We start from the raw sequence: 20,669 nt of genomic DNA on the forward strand, positions 1-20,669 counted from the left end.
TATAAATCAGCATGACTGTCATCATAAAAGCAGCATATAATTTATTTTCAGGCTATTTTAATAGAATGCACTGATAGGGATTTCCTTGTTTTTCAGCAGCAAAAAGAGGTTAGTTCCAACAATTAACCCCCCAAATTTACTTTATTTAAGAAACTGTATCAATGCATGAAAAAATTTCCTCCAGAGCACAGAAGGGTGTATCAGCAGGGATACAGCAACAGGAGGTGCAGCCCACAGGTGTACAGATTGCTTGGTCTAAAAAGGGATGACAGATGATTCAACACGAACGAAATAGGAAACTCCGCACTAGAGAGATACATCCCACTTCAGGGAGAGCCTAAGTCAGAAGTATAGTCACCGCAGGCTGCTTCTGCATCTGAGAGAGGACAAGAGGCATCTCCAGTAAGAGAGACAGTTCACCAACTGCTTCTCGTTCACAAGTGACACCTCTTCACATCTGCCTGCTGAGTGTAAGGTGACATCGCTCTTAACCCAGGTGCCTCTGCTCAGTGTCTAAAGTTGGGAGGGTCTTTTGAAGTGAATCTGAGCCTCTGCAGATGACAACCGGCAGCGAATTATTAAAACACGTGGCGAGTAATGTATTAGTGGAGGGTGACACAGACATTAAAAAGTAGCCCTTTCCAGTGCATGGGAGAAACAGAACCTGGAGTCCAAACCAGAAACTTAGAGAGCTTAGAGACAGTCTGTGAACTGGGTTATGAAGGAGGGTTATAGAAGGAGGTGAAGCAAGCCTTAAGCTGCCGTCTTGTGTTTGGTCTCAGAAGACAGGCTAAGTGAGTTAGGAAGAAGAATGCATATTTTGTGCATTAGACTTCAGAAACTCAGTCACCCGTTTGGCATTTCAGAACTCAGGCATGTGGTTTTGTTCTCTTTATACCTGAAGGATGGTAGCAATGGCATATAGTTGTGGAGATTTAGGCATATGAAGAATGATGTCTGTGTTTTGTAAATACTTGTGACACCTAACTGTTGGACTTGAGCACCTGAAGGGGCATATGGTCCTTCAGGCTCTTGGAAATCTGACTTTTAAATATGCATTGAGTCATTTTTAGTAGTAAGATTAACTTGCAGGAGTGCTGAACATCTATCACTTCTAACAGTGCAAATGCTCAATACTCCAGTTAACAAGCCAGGTATGTAAGTCCCTCTTGCTGCTCAGCTTTAAGCAACCAAACGTGAAAAGCTGGCCCTAAGTCCTGCCCTTCAATTCCCTTGTGTAGACCTCTGATAGCTAGAGAAATCCATGCACATCAAGAACAGTAAAACCACTTTCCAGGAATGTGTAGTCCTTAAAAATGTCTTCACATGGAGGAACCACTCTATCCCTTGGTTTGTAATAGAGGAATCCCAAAAATCAGCAGTGACAGGTATTTTATAACAAAACTTACTTTTGTTGTCACTGGAAGAAAGCAGATCCCATGATACCTTATATCTGCTCTAATTATTTCAGTCTGGTTAAAATATAGAGGCAATGGATGCATAAGAAAAAGTTTGTTCATTTTTTTTCCTAATCGGATTTTTTTCTCTCATGCAGTGACACCGTATAAATTTGTGACAGTATATGAAAGTCTTGTATTCACCTGGGTCTCTGGTTATCCAGTTTATTTCACCTAAGATGAAGTACTGGACCCTATATTCTGTTGCTCAAATTCCCTGTCAGAGAAATGTCTGTCTGTGGTTCCAAAGGATTCAAGCGTATATATTTAGTTTGAAAGGAAATACAAGTTAATCATCCACAAACAGCATTCTGATATAATCTTCCTTTGCTGCCAGTAAGTACAGTGCTTTAATTCCAGGAGGATATAAAATATAATCAGGACTGAGATGTTTGGGAGGAGAAATACTAATAGAGTGGCCTGTGTTAATCTTGTTTCATTAGTTTTAAAATTTTCTATTACTTGCTTGCAACCTTATGCCATCTGCCAGAATTACCATAGGGACAGTCCTCTCTGTATTCATGTACTGTAGTTCTATTTGCCCTCCTGCTGAATACTTCAACTTCAGCTAGTGATCCTTCAAATATTTTTCCATGAGACAGCTTTAAATCACATGTCAGAGAGGTCATACTTAGCTAAGTTTTAGCTGATTGGTTGTCATGTCAATATGCAATCAACACAAAATAAGATTGTTTAAAACCAAAATAAGCCTGAGAGATCACGCAGTGCTCATAGCCCATGTACCTCTGCTTTTCTACTGCTCTATAAAAGGTACGGTCCCACATTTTAGTGCAGCGCTGCTCTGGAATGATTGCATGAGTGTGGCAGTGGTACGCAAATAATAATTTTCTTTCTCTTCTCCAAATTGGAAACTCAGTCTTGCCAATATGCTCAGGTAAGAAAACTAAGTCCCCCCTCTTCAAGCCAACTGCTCCAAAAGAGGGGATTGCTTGCTCAAGAGAAGGCAGTCTTGTAAGGCTGGATCTTGCGGGGACAATGCTAAGTGAGAGTCTCCCTCCCTCTGGCCCACTGGACACAGCCTTCCCACAGTTTGCTCCCAGAGAGGGACAAAAAGTTTGTTAGCATCAGCAGCAGGTGCAGCCCAGGCAGCTCTCTCCCAGGAAGCCAGCTGCAGCTCCAAAAGCTCTCTGCTCCCTGCAACAACTGTGTTCAGTTCTAATGAAAGATCTAGGAATACAAGGAGGAAAAGTCAACTTGATATTTACCATCTAGGTCTTGATAAACTTCTACTGTATCTTTTCTTAGGTAGAAAACTGGATGGGTTTATTTCCATACCATGAAAAAATCTGCAAGATTTGACAATGAAAAATGGGTCATGCTCTGTGAAGCTGAGCCTTTTGTAGGAGACCCATGAATCAGCTAGTATACAAGCCCAAATAAAATTCTGTTTGAAGCTTCTTCCTAAATATCTCTTAAATTTCACTTGGAAAAAAATTAAGTGTTCAGCCTGTAGCTGAAATACAGGGCAAACACTAGATGCAAGAAACTCAGTTAATGGTCCAAAAATTCTGCCTTTTCTTCTCTGTAACTTGACTTAGTTAGTTGGGTCTCAGTTATAGCAGCCAGGTCTGAGGCCACTCAGGCTGATGTTCAGTTGGTAGCAAATTCTGCCTGTAAATTTCCATTTTGCATCTTGACTTTGTGCTTCAGGTGAGATTTTTTTTTTTCCTCAGTTTAGCAAATACATGCAGAGAAAATCAGGAAAGTCTTGATTGTTCCTCTTTTAACACCTCTCTCTCCCTTGCTTCTGAGAATTATATGGGTGATTCAGAGTCAGCAGTGATGAGTCGTGAGGGCAATGCATTAAGACCAGCTTACAGTTTCTCATAATTAATATGAGTGGCAAATACTTCACCTGAAGTTTTAACTCAAATAGTCTGCTCTGTGATTTGTCTGGTGAGTCATAGACACCTTCTGATTTATGTATATTTCAATTTTTTCGGTCCATTACTAGCAAAAGGACCACCACAATGACAGCGTGGACAAAATTATTTCTCCTGTTCAAATTAATACAAAGCCAGGCTCACCTAGACATTGTCTTTCTGTGACTAGCTCATTTAAATACTGAATTCTACCTCCACTCAACCTCCTCCTCCTAGCATTGCTCATTCTGCTCATTGTTAAGGAGTTCAGAAAGGAAAACAGAGTGTAAACAAAAAATATTTCTTAATCATGGATGAACTGTTGCTGTTTTACATCACATTATGGTAGATTTATGTCACAACAACACAAGCCATCTGTTTGTGAAATATTTGGTCATTATCCTACTGCCTTGAGACAGTTCAGGCTTTCAGTGTAGCCATATGCTCATCTACGGAAAGCAGTGATCGTAGTCCTGTAACCTTTAGAGATGGGTCAATATTTAAATACGAGCTTATCTGATTGAAAATCCCACTGGTGGTAAACTGGGCCTGAGTCCTTGTGTTTAGATACTGTATCATGCCACTTCCAGGTTTTCCTGAGTTGTGAGCAGGAGAGGGGCTGGACTGCAGAACCCTTGGAGATAAAGGTTGGGGGGCTGCATGTACAGCCAAAGTGAAATGGTAAAAAAGGAGAGGGACTTATCAAACAGCACTGATTCAGTCTTAGATCCCTTTTCAGGTGATATGTATTCCTGACATCTTTACTTCAGGTCATTAAGTAAGAGACCAGCGACTAATTCAGAAGACCTGTTATCCCAGACTGCTGGCCAATGCAGATAGATAGGTGCCGCGATGTTCAAACCATGCTACAGACGTCCAACATAAATGTCATGCCTTTGAGCAGATGTGGAGGTTTGCAGAGAATAAGGATCTCACAATCCCAGAGAATAAGTTATCTGAATTTCTCATTGCTCTTTTTAATTTAGAGAGCACCCTATAAAATCTGCCTCATGATCAAAATACAGACCCAGTATCTTAGAGCACTCCTGGCTCAGCACTTCTGCACACAGAAGTGGCTTTTTTTCATGATGAAACACTTTCTGTATGACTTGCTCTGTTACAAAATGCCTTACTGAGGAAAGGTAGCTGTCATTTCCCCCATCAGTGCTGGTGAGCCTTTTCAACGTCTGGCACCAGAATTATCTTTTAAAATACATTCATTTTTATATTCATGCATAATTTCATAATTTAATTTTATAAAATAGATTCCTTTTTAAAAAAAATGGAACTGGTGCCTGCCCAGATGCAGGTCAGTTCCAAGCTTGTCTCTGGTGACTGTTGCCTGTGATCTGTGCTCTATACTCCTTAATAACCTGGTCAATAACTGTGATTGAATCCGAGGCTTTAAGAGCAGCATTTATCACAGCTTCCTCGGACTTCACCAGGGAACAGTGCAAGATGGGCAGAAGGAAGCTTGATTTAATATCTTGCATGTGGGTTGGCTGAATGCTGTGCGAGCAAGCCAGCATTGCTAATGGGCAAGCAGAGATTACAATGTGAGATATGATACAACAGACATCTGTCTGGGAAGTCACGGTGCTGCTCACTGAGCAATGTTTTGTTGGAATAGAGTCATTTCTTGGCTACCAGCTTCATTTGCTGTTGTTGTAGTAAGGAGAAGACTCGATTAACTGAAGACATGGAGAAACGAGCCCAGAAAGGAAAAGGGGCAGCAGCAACAGGTGATGAGGGAAAAAATGTTTTAACTGTGGCCAAGACTATATTTTTTCTGTTATGTGGTGGCTTTAAAGAATGGCAACTGGCTGCTTTAGCTTACGTTCCAGCTTTTCTTCCTGCATCTCCATCAGCGTGGGTTTTGTCTCTCAGAGAAGGTGTGCTGTGCCCACAGCTCACATACACACACTACCCCCCTGCATACTTACAACAGCCCAAGTCAGTCAGTCAGTCAGATGTGAGCAGTGCTCCAACCTCCGAAGCACGGTATGTGTCTACACACCTCGCAGCTATGCTGGCTCCGTTATCTGATCCTGTGAATGGAGCTCTGGGGTGAGTCACAGTCTGAACTGGCACTCTGTCTCATTCATTGGGTTTGCAAAAATACCATTTGCAGATGAAGAAAAAGCTTTAACTTACAACAGTCAAAGGAAAGACTACCTGACAGAGACAGAGATGACGTTAAACCATTTTTAGGTTTGCTACTTCTCCCTGAAAGCTAAAAGCAAAGTTTCTCTCACATGGATTCAGTGGGTTACTGCCACAGAGAAGCTCTTTGCTTCATGTTTAACTTGTTGATCTGAAGTCATATCTGCTTGTCTGATGAAGCAGCAGGAGGAGGAAGAGGGGAGAACTGGTAGCTGTGAGTAGCTTTCTGGCACTGGTGGCCAGCACATACCACTTGCTCCTACAGTCTCTCAAGATGAACCTTCCTTTGCTAGACAGTTGTTGAGCAGGGCTGGAAGGGAGCGGAAGTGATAGATAGATGGCTGACTGATGAGGAGTTCCTCAAAAACTTCACTCTGAGAGGAATAAAGAATGATGTGCAGATAGATCCAGGAAAGACTGTTCTGATCATGCAGCCCTAACATTCATGTGTTTGTAAGACTCTCCTCTTGGGTTTCCTTCATTTTCCTGGACAGTGGCAGGACTAGGTTTTATGCAAATCTGTAGTTAATCAATCTCAACAAAAAGTAATGCCAGTGAGGTGCAGCAATGGGTGAAATATTACCTGAGTATGTCATTTCTGGGTTTTTTTGTTTGAGTCATGAAAAAGATAAGTGACATAAATAAGGGAATTGTATTTCCTTTGTCCCAAGTAACAGAAGAAAGCTACTCCCTCACACCAGTCTCTAAAACTGTTTCCACCACTGGTTCAAGTGTCTGGACCTCCATATCCCATGGGAGATGTGTGGATCCTATACCAAAATAAGCTAGCCAGACTGTTTTCCTCTTAAATACATTTGGTCTCTTTAAGGTCATTATGTAAGAGACATTGTATTAGACATTATCCACATCATGTTAATTGTAATACAATGAAAATCTATTGAAGAAAGGCACTTCCTTCCAACAGACTTTTAAAATTCATTACTGACCACCATTAAGAGAGTGACATATCTAGTACTGTGACTGATGGAGCTTGCCTGTGCATATTATTTTGTCTGCTACCATATGTATTTTTGTGGCAGGTAATTGTAGCAATTATTTTAGAGAATATTCTGTTGGTTCCCACTAATAAAAAAGATCCACACAAAATAGGCAGTCTCTTAGCTTGAAACAATATTGTTGTGATATATGTGACAGCTGCCAGGTGTTATGCTGAAGGAGCTAGACTGCATAAAAATATGAAAACAAAATGCTTGAACTAAAGTTTAAACTATTTAAAAATAACCTGTTGTGCTCCCTTTGTTTCCGCTGCCTGGAAGTGTTGAGTGCCAGAAGTGTAACACTTGACATTTGAGGCAGACAAACATAGCCTACAGATTCTGTGATTGCTTTGTGACCAGCTAGCATTTTTTAATCATGCTTGTTCTTGTCAACACTAGGGGTTGTTTCTAAACAAGCCAGCTAAAATATGGGAATTAACTTTTATTTCTCACTCATTTTCTGAGGCTACAGAAACAGTAGAAGTGAGAAGTTTGTATTTTCACTGATTATCTCTCCAAGATCCACATTTTCTAATAAATTCACACTCTTGCTCTCCTGCTGGATCAAGAGGAGGCAGCGAAGGTATTGGGTAGTTCACATGCCTCTAAGGGTGTCGATCCATTTTTTTCTGGCAGCAAATGTGATTTAGGAGTTGTTTGCCAAGTGGCCCTGCTTCTTATTCCTGCCCAGATGCCACCACTCACATGGCATTTGTGCTGAGGCAGCAGTTTGTTGGGCTGTGTTGGAATCAAATCATTCAAATAGTCCAGGTTTAAAAATACCTTCCTTCACCTCAAAAAACAATGAAAAATTGATGTCATTCCAGTGACATTCTCATTCTTAGCACGGACCTGCAAGCAGCTGCAGCAATGCAAATGGACAGTGAACCATGGAGGCAAAGCGGGAAGAGGTGGATGAGGAGCCAAGGGACAGGACCTGCTTTGGTTAGCATTGTTGTTCCAGAAAACATTCACCTAGCTGCACAAGAGGGCTATTTGTAGCCAACCATCCCATCCATCTGCATAATTGTGAGAAATAACCCTCTATCCTACTGACTTCTATTAAGCCACATGCATTCTTTTCTTACTTATTTCACTGTAAATCTAGACCTTTCCCATTAATTTGGTCAAAACTGAAACCATGACTCCACAAGATGGTAAATATAGTTTTGGACAATTCAGCAATAGGTCAGAAATAACATACTCAGGTGACACAAAGTGTTCAACTACTACAAATTCTCTAGGTAGAACCGTATTTGTTTGAAAACTGTGAGGATGTCATTTTTGCTTTGCCAAAAAAGGCATAATCTGTTCTCCTATGGCCAGCAACCACTTTTGTTTTCTGATTAATTACAAGAAATTATGATAATTTAGTTATGCTCAATCTAGATAAAATATACTGCTGGGTGATCTACAGCCCTGGAGGAAATGACCATTTCCATCCTCATTTCTCTTATTTCTCACATCTCCTTGCAAGCTGGTGCGATATAACCTCTGAGAGGGACACTATAACAATGGTTTGTCCAGATCCTACCCTATCAGAAGTCATCAAAAATAAACAAAAAATTTCCAAAACAAACAAAAAAAAAATTGAAGAAGACTACAACGACCCTTCACGTTTCTTCCCCAATTCCTAAATTTAAAAGTTACTGATCTTGTAAAAGTAATAGTGCAATGGTCTCGATTCCTATCAAGCAGTTTTCTGATATCCTGAAGTATTTGGCTGGAATCCTTCTTGTGTAATTACTTAAAAGCCAGAGCTAGTCTAACCCAGTCACCAAGAGTGTCTCTAGAGTCAGTAGAAAGAAAAAGGTACCTCCAGAGGGCAATCCACCCTATAGACACTTCTTTTAGAATGGGACAAATCATCCTCTGGTTGTGCCTTTCTCTCATCACTCACATTAGAGGGGATGAATAGAGTTTGCTTGAGTGGATACCTCATTTCTGGATGACTCAGGTTTGGTAATATGGAACCCAGTCTTTGTACCTAAAGGCTACAGAGATTAGTGGTGGTAAAGCAGAAAACAATGTGTAGACTTCATTGTGTTTCAAATATCTAGAAAGCCTAGACTGTCTACTTTTCCCCAGCATAAACAGGATAACTGCTGGGCCCTAATAAATTAAAATGCTATGACAAAGCCATCCCACTCACCCCTTTCCTCCCCTCCACACCCTTTACAAGAACATTACACAGATTTAAGTAGTGCTCTGCTCAAGGAAGCAAATGCTGAAAGGTGCTGAATACCTGCAACTTTGATACAACTCATCAGGTTAAACTCTGAGATCCTTATACAGTTTATTCATGCAAATTCTACTGTGCCAGATGCTGAGGACTGCTGAATGGCTGCTCAGTGGGAGTTGTGGTTGCTCAGCACCTCCAAAGACCTGGCATGTATACTCGAGCCTGGACTTTGCTTATCATAAGAAACAAATCCAACCATCAGTCATGCAGGGTGTGCTTCCCTCCCTGCTTCATGAGCTGGCCTGGTGAAAATTCCTGGTGCTTATTGAAAGCATCATCTGATGTCACTCAACACCACAGGGGAAAATATATATCAAAGTGTAAGTATTCAGCACTCTCTCAGCATTGGCCTAATGTGATTAATGTAATCTGAGGTAAACACTTTAGTTATTCCTTATTACTGTTAGGGACCCAAATCAAGGGTTGGGACTTGTTATTCTAGGTAATGTGAAAACAAGCCCTACCCATGAGATCTCCAAGATCTTGGGTACAAGCTTGACAACAGTTACTTAATAGCAGTGGACAGACACAATGAAGTGTTGAATCTGAACCATCTGAAAGGCATGTGGCAAGGGCTGTGCCGTGCTCAGCAGAAAGCTTTTCTCTGGCAGCAGAGTAGGGTTGCAGTAACAGGGAGAGAAAGGCGATCCGGGATTAGACTGCAAGGACCTACAGGGGGGTCGAATGCCCAAATCCCACTGACACTGAGGAGACCTGCTTCTGCTTTCTACCTTTCATAATCACCTCCTGGTTCAAAAAAGTTGTTTTCTGTAAAAGTCTACAGATGAAATCTTTGTCTCAGATAATCCCAGCACACTGTATAACTCTGAGTTGTGTGGGCTGCTGTTTCAAGGGTGGAAATGGACTTAACAACGTGGACAGAGTTGCTCCTGGCACCTTTTGATGGTCTCTTGCCTCATATGAGGATAGAGTACCTCAGTCACTGCATGACTCAGAGCACAAATACTGAAGTGTCACAGGTGGGAAAACATAAATCTAAAAGCCGAGGAATGGCACCATTGTCAGTTTTGTGCTTGCTTCACTCCCAGGCCAGGTGTGATGGCAAATGATTGCTCTTGGAAAGGCACATTGAGGTAGTGCAGACTGGCAGCCTGCTGAGTCCAGCAAGGTGCAGGGAGTAAATGCTTCATCCAGCCAAACCCAGCAGGAATATGTTGGAGATCCAACATTGTTTTGCTGACACAGGAAGATGTCATCACAGCAGAATATGAAGGAGTTAACACATTATGAAATACAGTTTTGGCAGTGATGCAGACAAAGATTGTTTTGTTTGAAATGCAGCACCAGCAGTGTTGGTTAACAAGGTAATGCAGTCACCTTGCCAGTTTAAGTCATTACATTGTGCTTTTTTTTCTTCTAACATGTTAGGTCCAAATCCTATGAAACAAGCTGCTTAACTTTAAGTCCATAGTTCTTTGCTTCAGAGTTAACCTTAGTTTAACATGTATTTCTGGACAGTGGCTGGTTGAATAGCCAGTGGAAGTGCTAAAGGAACCCTGTCTGGCACAGGAAGAGAAATGACAAGGCACCAGTGTGGTTTTAAGGAAAAAAGAATAAAAATGCAGGAAAATATTTTTTAAACCTCTTGACGGTCCTATTCCTTTGCAGGATGAGAAGTGAGGAGGGCTGTCCCATGCCTTCTTACATGCGCTACTGAGGGCTCAGTGCACAAAATTGCACAACCAGTTTCAAAATTACTCTCAGCTAGTCCAGGCACTCCGACTGTCCTTCCAAAAATAAAAGGCAAAATTTTCATCATCACAGAGGACTAATAAACCACCTACACTCCTGCATCTACCAAAATCAAGAGAGCACAGAATCCCTTACAACTCAGAAAGTCTAGCCATGTATTTACTGCTGATACCTGACTTTTGTAATTGGGTTGAAAGGTCTGCATTCAGCACTTTCCAGGGCTGAGAGGCAGATCATCTATAATTGGGACTCAATTAGCTACCTGCCTTTTCAGCTGAAGATCTGGCCCTGTGGGCCCGATTCTTTACAATACTTTTGCATAAGCCTGGGAGGCCACCCTTCTCACCAGCATTGCTGAAAATGGACTTTTGTATTCAAGTGGGCAGCTGTTTCTCCCAGATTTTTTACCATGCTTGTGCTCTCATTAAAGTACATGATAAAGTTAGCAAGCAAAAGCTATATTCTTTTGCAAGATCCTTGTCCATAAAGATCCTTTCTGAGCCCCGTATTTTGCAGTGAGCAGCAGTGAGTGCCGTGCTTTGAAAATATGAGTCTAAGTCAAAGATTAGTCCACATTTCAAATATTAAAGCAGATTCTCAGATACCGTTCCATTGGAACAAGTAGGTCTATTCCAGTCTAGAGCAACTGAGGATCTGGGTCTAAAAAAGGAACTACAAACTCTAATTAGACATAAAAAAAGAAACAGAGAGCTACTTTTTTCATACCTCCATGATGTCTTGTTTGTTGGTGTCACAACACTTAAATAGGTAGTAACTGGAATGAAGCCCAGTAGCCAATTTATACTTAACATACCCTTAGTTCTTACTAATTCCTGTGGTACACGTTAACATTAAGCACTTACAAAAATGCTTAGGAAAATCATCCATCCCATGCTTCAGTTCCTCACAAGCATCCCTGCTTCATTGCTTGATCCTGGATATGTCTGTTAGCATCACTGCTTTGGTAACTTGCTAATTTGGGACAATATTACAAATGATTTAGAGATGTTAAAACTCAGAGATACTACTCTGTCATTTTCCCTCTATCAAGTAGTATCTTGATATCAAATAGTTCTCCTGAGATCATGCTGAAATTCCCCAAGTAAGGTGAAACCCTGCACAGAGAAGGCTTGCAGTATCATTAATTTTAAGAATGTACAATAATGTATGTGCATATCTAGGAATATAGAGGGGGAAAAAAAATCTTGTATACTGCAAGTTAAATTCTGGTTTTAATGATGAAGGCACAAGGCATCCCTTAGCTACCAAATAACCCATTTTTATATAGTTTATCTTTAACAGGATTTCTGATACTATCACAAAGCCAGTCTTCATTCTCTGCCAAAGGGATCTGAAAACACTGGAACTAGTAAAATATTTCTGCATATTATACTGGTCTGTTAAATATTCAACTAATTTTAAAAATAGTAATAATACCTGTGATTGGCAGCTACAGCATATCATGTCCAAATTCCTTTTTTTCCTGCAAGCATAGGATACCTGTGCAAACAAAATCAGAATTTGGCCTATTATTTATTTCCTGTTCTTGGGCTGAGTGAAACTGAAGTGAAATAAATATTAAAAGACTTTAAAGGAAAAAAAAAACAAAACAACCACATCCAAAGCAGATTTCATGACAGCAGAACAAGTATCATTTTGAGTGGCACTGCACTGACAATAACTTTTGGCTTTCGTCCACATCAATCTGGAGGCCCAGCTACACAAGCCAAGCTGGCTCAGGATCACTTCTAAACAGGCAGCTATCACCTTTGGTACAATAATATTCCAGAGGTCCAAATCAGGCCTAAGCCCTTTGCACAGGTGCGACACACTCAACCAGCATAATCCTTCCTCTGCCATTGTCTGTGGCAAAAGTCTCTCCGACTTCTCTGGCATTAGAAGTCTGGCTGTCCTCCCCGAATTTTCATGCTCCCTGCCTTTTCCCCTCTTCCCCACTTCATTCTGTTTTTCTGCATGTTGTGAAATCTTAAGGATTTTAATGAAATTCATCTTTTCCTTTTCCATTTGTCAATCTTTCCTTCCTTTACAGACTGGTTCTGAACCATCTCCTCAAGGACGAGTGGAGGAAACTCCCGTAAGCAATGAGAGAGGTGACGAGCCGGCTCGTCATGTCTTCTCCTTCTCCTGGTTGAACTCACTGAATGAATGATGACTCACTCTGGCTGGCTTCTGGTGTGCTTCTCCTTGGAGGGACTGCAAGCGCAGACAGCCTGGCTGCCATCAACAAAGAAACTGGCCTGGAAAGGGACATCCAAGCAGGTTTTGTTCCCAGGAACACAGCTGACCTCCACATCGTACCCAGCCCTTGAGATGACAGTCCTGAGAGGGATGGGAGCATGGGGACAAATTACTATACTGTATTGTAGTCAGAGTGTTTTCCAATAATTTCTTGTTTCCAAGGGGAAAATAGCATCCCTACAGCTGTAGGCTGAACACTGCTAGCATTCTGTTACTCACTTTTTGGCATGTCCCTGTGTAGGTGTAAATGCTTCACCAATGTAGTTAGCTAAAATGCTGGTATGATATTCACTAGTAGCATCCTTTGCCGAAACAGTGTTTCTCCTCAGTACCCTCCTGCGTTCCCGCTCATCAGTGCTGGTGACTTCAGTGACACTATCACGCCCTTGGCAGCCCCAAGTCATGGTCGTGTCTAAGCACCTCCCTACAGTCACTCATAGTCCCCACAGTACCGGTGCCTCCCTGGCTGCAGAGGCTGAGCACGTGAGGGGAGAGGGAAGCTGCCATTTCTTCCTTTGCACTTGCTCTTCCTGCTATGCCACAACAGATGATGCTCACAGAAACAAGTTATTTGTAGGGAAGGTGCCCAGCAGCAGGGATGAGGAAGATGCACACACAGAAAGCACTGGCCAAGCCCCCACACATGGATGTGGGACACAGTTCTAGGCATGTGGAGCAGACGCTAGAGTGCTGCCCTCTGTCCAGCTGTAATCTGTGTGTGTCTTCTCAGCCATCTGCCTGTGCAGGAAAAGGGGCATGTTCTTGCATGAAACCAGGATGCACTGAGGTAGTCACAGGTATTCATTCAAGGTTTAATTTGAAGGCCCCATGGTGTGTTGTAGAAAAGGCAAATGCTGAATGTCCTGTTCCATGTGTGTGGCAGATGTTGAGCCATCTAATGATACCAAATTTGTGTCTTAAAAGAAGCGCTACGAGTTGTACTGAAAGTGACACTGCAAGTTTTGTCACTGGGGACAGGGTGTCAGCCCTCAGTAGTGTTGAAGAGAGATTGGCATGTTGCCAGGCGTGCTTGGTGCCACAGGGGACCAGGGGTCAAGCTCTGTGCTAGGGTTAAGTGCAGATCTCTCCAGGACCCCTGAGCCAGGCCCTAAATCCACCGCTTTGGCGGGGGCCTGTGTTGAGCCATAGGGCTGCACCGCGCCCCAGGAGGACCAGTGAGCCGGCAGTGCAGATGCAACAGAGCGCCTGACTAGCAGGCTGTGGGGGGTGAGCCCCAGTCCCGGCCATCCCTCCCTACCAGGGCTGCGTCACAGCAACCCTCATTTCTACCTGTTTCCCCTAAAAACGCTCCTGCGGGAGAAGTTTTGAAGGGCTGCATAGGCGAGCTCCGTGCAAAGCTTTGAGACTCGCACAGCCCAGAGCGAGGGCCGCTCCGCACCGCCACCACCACCGCCGCATCGCCTCCGGCTGCTGGAGCAGCTTTTCCCTGGGATTTGGTTTGGGCTGAGGGATTTCCCATTTTCTCCCAGTCGTCCTGGAGGATTTTCCCCAGTTCCTCCCGGGAAGTTTCTCCACACTCACCGCTGCCTCCCCCAGCGCCCCTGGGAGGGACCTGGCTTGGGCATCACCGCTGGGACGGGGGGAGCGGGAGAGGGGAGAAACCTGCCCTTTTGGGGTGCTGGGAGGAGGCGCAGAGCTAGCAAGAAAAGAGAGCTAGAACACAAAAGAGATGCGGGAGAGCCTCACCGGTTTCCCGTCGCTGGCTCTGGCAGGAGGAGGCTGCCCGGCCCCGGCCGCAGCGGCAGGAGCCAGGGCCCCCGCTCGGGGGGCTGCTGAGGTGGGAGTCGGCAGGGCTGGGGGCGACCGACGGTCCCCCGACCCCCCGTCCCCCCCGTCCCCAGGAGCAGCCTGGGCCGAGGGCGGTGGCGTGGGCTGCCCCTGCCCGGGTCCGGCGGCACGTCGGGGCGCACCTCTGGGAAAGGCCGCAGGGACGGGGGCTCCCCGGTGCGGGGAGGGGAAAAACATCTCCCGGGGGTGATTTAGGGCTCCCTGCGGCTCTGGGTGCTCGCGGGTGCCCCCCCGCCCGGTAAGCGCTGAGGGAGGCGGAGCAGCCCTCAGGCTTCTAGGCAAGAAAGTCTATCAAACCATCGTTACTTTGCAGCTTTTATTAAAAATATAAATATTAAACATTCTCTTACACAACAAAATCGACCGAGCGCTGAAAAGATGTTTTATTGTGAAAATGTTTACAGGAAAAAAGTGGATTTAAAGTAGCTCACAGAGATTCCCCCTCCCACCTCCCTGCCCCCAGCAGAAAAGTTATCTGTCTTCTTGGCACCATTTCTTCCAATGCTCACACATCCCTACGTAGCGATGGCACTAGAATAACTGGGAAATGGAGAAATAAATAAAGGTAGGGGAGGTTACGAACGACACTCGTGTTTCTGCACTTGGTACACGGTTGTGCATGCTAGTCAAGGGACAGAGGCTGTTCGGAGTACACCCTTCTAGGTTTAAAGCTATATAAAAATAAAGAGATGACATCAGAGCAGCACTATGGTACATCGGACGGTGTAATTATTCTTGTGCTAACTGCGGAATCTCTTTGGCAAGGCGGGGAGGGGCCGTTTCATTTCCCGATTATCTCCATCAGTTTCCTGTTGCTGTGAGCTTGCTGCGCCAACTGCTCGGCTCGGGCCATCTCCAAGACTTCTCGCAGGAGGTGGAAAGTCAGATCCAGAGAAATAGGGGGCTCCTCGGATCGCTTCTCCCTCTCCACGGCCTCACCCTCGGCTTCGCCCTCCTCGGGGCTCCCCAGCGAGCGCTCGGGCAGCGGCTGCAGCTCTTGCACCGCCGCCCGCAAAAAGTTGCTGGCGGGGGCTTCGGGCTGTAGGTGGCTGGTGCTGCTGGAAGAGGCGGGGAAAGAGCCAACGGGTCTCTTGTTGAGGTTGCCCAGGCGCAGGAAATACTCTTCTCCCATGCGGAGCAGGACGGGCAGAGTTTGCTGCTGCTGCTGCTGCTGCTGCTGCTGGAAGAAATCTGGCTGGTGCAGAGCCCCGGGGGCGGCTGCCGGGCTCTTGCTGAGAGCTCTGCACTCCTGGCAAGGCAGGAGGGCGACCAGCAGGATTCCCGTGGAGACCAGCAGCGGGATCTTCATGGTCGGGGCCCAAACCTGCGGGGCAGACGGGGGGGACGGGGGGGGAACGGGGTGTTACAGAGCCGAGCCGCGGCGGCGGGGAGGGCAGCGCGGGGCCGGGGAGGGGGCGCCTCCCGCCGCCGCTGTCCCGGTGCTGAAACGCGCCGCTCCGCGCCCCTCCGCGCCCCTCCGCACACCGCGGCCCGGCCGCGCTCAGCCCCGGCCCGGCCGGCCCCCGCCGTCGAGGCGGAACAGCCCCGCGGGGCGGCTCCGGGCTGCGCCGGCAGCGGCTCTCGGGGACGGGTCTGGGCTGAGCCCCTGCGGAAAGCGTGTGCGCGGACCCGCGCCACTTCACCCACCCGGGGCGGGGGTAGCGGCGGCGGGGCGGCTGTCCCCCAGAGCCGCGGGCTGCGAGCGCCCGGCTCCCCTGCGCCTCCCCGCTCCCTGCCCGGCCGGGGGAGCTCCCCGCCTCCCGCGGGGCGCCGCGCTCAGCCCCCCGCAGCCCAGGGCAGCGCAGCGCAGCGCAGCCCGCTCCGCGCCCGGGCGCGGCCCCACACCTACCTGGGGCGGCGGCGGCGGCGGCAGGGCAGGGCAGGCGGCGGGGCTCGGCGGTGCCCGGCGTCCCTTCCTCTCGCTCTCCCTCGGAGCCGGCTCCTGGCGAACTTGGGATCAGATTTGGTCCTAATCAGAGCCGGGGCGCGGGATTTTTATAGCTTAGACCCTCTCCTGGAATCACGCAGAACTTGCCTAATAAGCTGACGCTCTCCTGACAGCCCGATTGCGTGCCCCGATCCACTGCTGAATAAATCATGGGGGCCCGTCGGAGCGGCGATGGGCCGAGTTTCGCTATCGCAACCCCAAATCTCACGTCCAATTATATCAACAGATATTTATCGCCTCTGCAGTGACGTCAGCCGGGCCGGGGGCCGGGGAGCAGGGTGCCCCCCCACCACCACCCCATTGACAAAAATACTTGAATGAGATTTCCTCGCGGGCGCGTACTATGAGAGGTCACTCCGGGGAAACTTTCCACTCGCGGGCCGGCCGGCGCGGAGGGACCCGACCCGCCCGGGACCAGGGCTGCTATCCCGGGCGGTCTCCTTCCCCCACCCCCAGTGCGCCCCGAACCCCCCCCCCCCCCCCCGACCCCCGCCGCCTCCGGGCCCGCCCCCCCGGGGTGGCTGAGGCGGGACGGCGCGGGAGGCTCCGCGGGGCGCGGGTTTTGCGCGGAGGCCGCCTTTGCTCCGCGCCCGGGGCCAGCCCTGGCCGGGGCAGCGCTTCCCCCTGCAAAGCGGGCAGGAGCGCAGCCGAGCCCCGCGGGGCAACTGCCGCTGCCGGTGCCGGTGCCGACACCGTCAAGTCGCCGGGGCCGCCCGCGGCCCAGCCGGCGGGAGAGGGGGCGGAGAGCCCCCGGGGAGCCCTCCCGCGGGCGGGGGGAGCGGGGAGGGCCGGGGGTGCCACCGCCGGGGCGGCCCCGGGAGCATCTGCCGAGGCAGGGGCGGCAGCCCGGGGGCCGCTCCGCCCGCTCCTCCTCCCCCGCCGCCTTGGGCAGCGCCGCCGGCTCGGCCCGGCCCTGCCTCCGCCCTGCCAGCTCCCACTCCCTCGTTCTCGCCCTTGCTTCTCTCCATTGCCTTCCCGCTTTTTGCGTGGGGGTAGCAACTGCTCTTTTTTCCTTTTTTTCCCCCCTCTCCTCGACACTACTAGCTGTTCTCCCCCACCTCTTTGCCCCCATGGCCATGTGTCTCCCTGTTTGCGCTCCTCAGCTGAAGCCCTGCCCTCCAGAGTGTCCTAATCCCAGGTTGAGCTCCCTTTGAAGTGCTCTCCCATCTCCGTTATGTCTGCAGGCTCCAGACCATATTCCACCTATGTCTCCAGCTGGGCTGCTTACACTCCGAGCTCCTCTTCCAGGAGGTAGCGCTGCCTACAGAAGTAACTTCTGCCCAACGCCCATTCCATGAGTAATGTGCATTCTTCAGTTTTTGCATCCCATCAGCCTTGCCACTGCATCTCAGTCCTGCTTCTCCACTGCCTCGGTTGCAACATTAATCATGTCCTTCCCTTTAAATTGGAAAATTTTACAGAAAACCTACAGGTTTTATCCTGCCTAGACTGTAAATGCTGGAGGTCATGCACTTGCATGTCTCCCACCACAGCGAGGAGTTTCAGCAGATCACGGAAGGTGGTCATATGCTGTCGATGCTAAATAAGTGATGAACCTGAAATCCATTTCCTTAATAAAATAACAAAGTTCAAACAACTTAGTATATGAGGCTGGCCACAGTCCAATTCTGAGCATCTCCTTAGGGATGCTATACACTTTAATTTTTGTTATACCTACCTCCAGCCTCAGATGCTGTTGGTGAAGTGCCAAAGAATCAGATCTTGTGCATCATAAAGAAAGAAATGGAAAAACAAGTTGTAATACCAGAGACTTATCTCTACATTACCTTTGTTAGATCAGGCATTCATGAACTGAAATGCGTATTACAACGAAAACAGAACGGAATATATTGTGTAGATAGTCGCAGCAGAAGCTATTTGTATGCTTTTAAAGCATGTCAGCACGGCTTTCAGTGAGAACAACAAGAGGTTCAAAGAAACAGGAGTTAAGTTCAAACAGTTGATGGAAAATGTAAGAGGCGCTTATTAAACTCAAACCCTCCAGATGTGCTCTGGGGTGGGTTTTATCACAGTGTCTCCATTTTTAGGTTTAATATACCTTTTAAAGACATGAAACCTCTTAAAATAATGTGACCATAAGTGTAAAGAAGGAAGCATTTTGATCCAAATACATTTTTTTATTTGTGTCGTGGGTGAAATCTGAATAACACATAGAGCTGCATCTCTCAAAAAAAATTGACGCCAGTGAGAATTGGCTCAGATTATTTTATGTTTTTCATCATTTGCAATATAATTTAGGTCCCTTTAGGCAGACAGTTTCATCCCTTGAAGAAATCCAGGGATAGCAAATACAGCATAGGAGTGGGCAGGAGAGCTCCTGCAATTTTCACAAGAGCTGTAGAACCCACCAGGTTCTTCTCCCTTTTTTCTGGACCCTTGGCTCTGAGCAGGGCCTGCAGTGTCTCACACACACTTATTTCTAATCCAACATGGTCCTATTACCCCACTTTCCCCATAAAACCTGAATGATGTGTGAGAGGACTTGCAACAATTTAAATGCAGGGAAGACTGTGAGACATTTGGATGCCTTGATAATGAGGAATATAAAATATCACAGATATACAAACCAAAAAGTACTTCCCTCAGCATTTCAAATGCAGAACTGACTGCCTAGGAACACAGAAGTCTTTTCTCCAGAGTCACCAGTTTCTGAGTGAAATCTCAGCTGTTACTCCTGAAGGAGATTACAACAGAAGAAATCCTTGGTTCTCACCAAAGAGATGAAAGAGAAGGACAAGGCAGATACCAGGTATATCTCAATTAGTGTTTTATAGTTTGTGATATAGTTTGAGATTAGCATAGCCTTCATAAGAGAAGTATTCATATTTGACTCATTCTGCAAACATCATGGGCAAACAGAATTTTTGCAGTGAATCACAAAATAATATTGTCTAGAAATAAAAAGCGTTATCGAGGCTCATCTCCTCTCTGCTGACTTTGGTTGGGTGCACCTGCCCTTTAGCCTTAGTGATCTCAAACTCAGGCACCTTCCGAAAGGCAATTATAGCTATTCTGAGGTAGCTAATGGAAAGCAAAAGCATGCCCAGAGCATGATACAGCCCATGGCAAAATAGTACCTTCAGGCTCTGGAGAAGCTTACCTCGTTAACTTGTCTATAAAGGGAGCACAGACAACTACCTTAGCCTAGTCACTGAATTTTTAGATAGCTAATGTGAGGCAAGAAGAATCCCCTCCTCAATGACTGACCATAGCAGAGAGATCACACAGTTCTAAAAATAACAATACAGGAGGGATGATGTTAAACTGAGGGCATGGCTCTTACCCCAAGTATTTTTGAAGATGTCCAACTACAAACATGGAAGAACACACACTAGATGTAGATCAGCTTTCTACCACAGTGCAATATTTCATTACCACTCCAGCTTTTGCCAGAAGGAGGTAAGAATTTCTGGTATTGTTGCATTCAGCAAACATTTCCATGTCATCACTTCATGTGATCATCACCGTTACTTGGTCCCTGTGGTCAGCTCTCTAACATGTGATCTTACATTCTGTGACTATTTCAGGTGAATTCAGTGCACGTCACCCACTCTGAGGTGCCAGCAATCATACACTGACACATCTGTACATTACATTTCCATTTCACCTTTTGGTACTCCTGATACTAAGAAATCTAAATCTGATGGTCGTAAATGTTATGGATTCTAGGTCAATCTAGAGAAAAAGAAAAAAATTCAGAGTATCTTACTATGCCTGAACATGATAAGTCATTTTAAGAACAAAATACATTTGTCTATTATTCCTCAGCAGACTGAATTTGCTACAATAATCATAGCAAATCTCAATTAAAGTGAGTTATAAAAATCAATAAAAATAAATCAGTTAAATACAAAAGAGCATGTTCTAGGTTAGGACGAAGAACAAAACTGATAAGGAGCTCAGCTATCTGCCCTTCCTTCTGACCCCAAAAGTCTTCAAAATTCTTTCATTCAGCTTTAATTTCTCTTTCAATTTTTCTATGACCTCACTCCAGGAAGGGAATCACATGCTCCTGTCACAGGTATTTTCTGTGGTATGTCTCACCATCATAGAAGAGCTCCACCTACGACAGGTTTTCCTACAGTCCTGTGAGAGAGAGAGGAAAGCACCTTAATCTCCCAGACTTTCCAGTGGGGAAAAACAACATAAGATGGTGAAGAGATTTATCCAGTATCC

The 20,669-nt window shown here is 46.2% G+C and overlaps 2 protein-coding genes across 6 annotated transcripts in view; one reads left to right on the forward strand and one right to left on the reverse strand.

Moving 5' to 3' along the window:
• The window catches only part of TRIM55 (tripartite motif containing 55), a 40,083-nt gene extending 24,853 nt beyond the window's left edge, over positions 1 to 15,230 (forward strand). For all 5 annotated transcript variants that reach the window (XM_074882267.1, XM_074882258.1, XM_074882300.1 and 2 more), the window contains one exon: positions 12,507 to 15,230. In XM_074882267.1, coding sequence (XP_074738368.1) covers positions 12,507 to 12,517 — 11 coding nt within the window. In that variant the 3' untranslated portion in view covers positions 12,518 to 15,230. The remainder of the gene's footprint in view (positions 1 to 12,506) is intronic.
• An 11-nt stretch (positions 15,231 to 15,241) lies between these two features.
• Positions 15,242 to 15,833, reverse strand: CRH (corticotropin releasing hormone). The gene has a single exon (XM_074882318.1). The coding sequence runs from the start codon at positions 15,831 to 15,833 to the stop codon at positions 15,306 to 15,308; it is 528 nt and encodes a 175-aa protein (XP_074738419.1). The 3' UTR covers positions 15,242 to 15,305.
• Between the last annotated feature and the right edge of the window lie 4,836 nt (positions 15,834 to 20,669).

Source organism: Strix uralensis, chromosome 1 (assembly GCF_047716275.1).
Source record: "Strix uralensis isolate ZFMK-TIS-50842 chromosome 1, bStrUra1, whole genome shotgun sequence".
Classification (NCBI taxonomy): Eukaryota; Metazoa; Chordata; class Aves; order Strigiformes; family Strigidae; genus Strix; species Strix uralensis.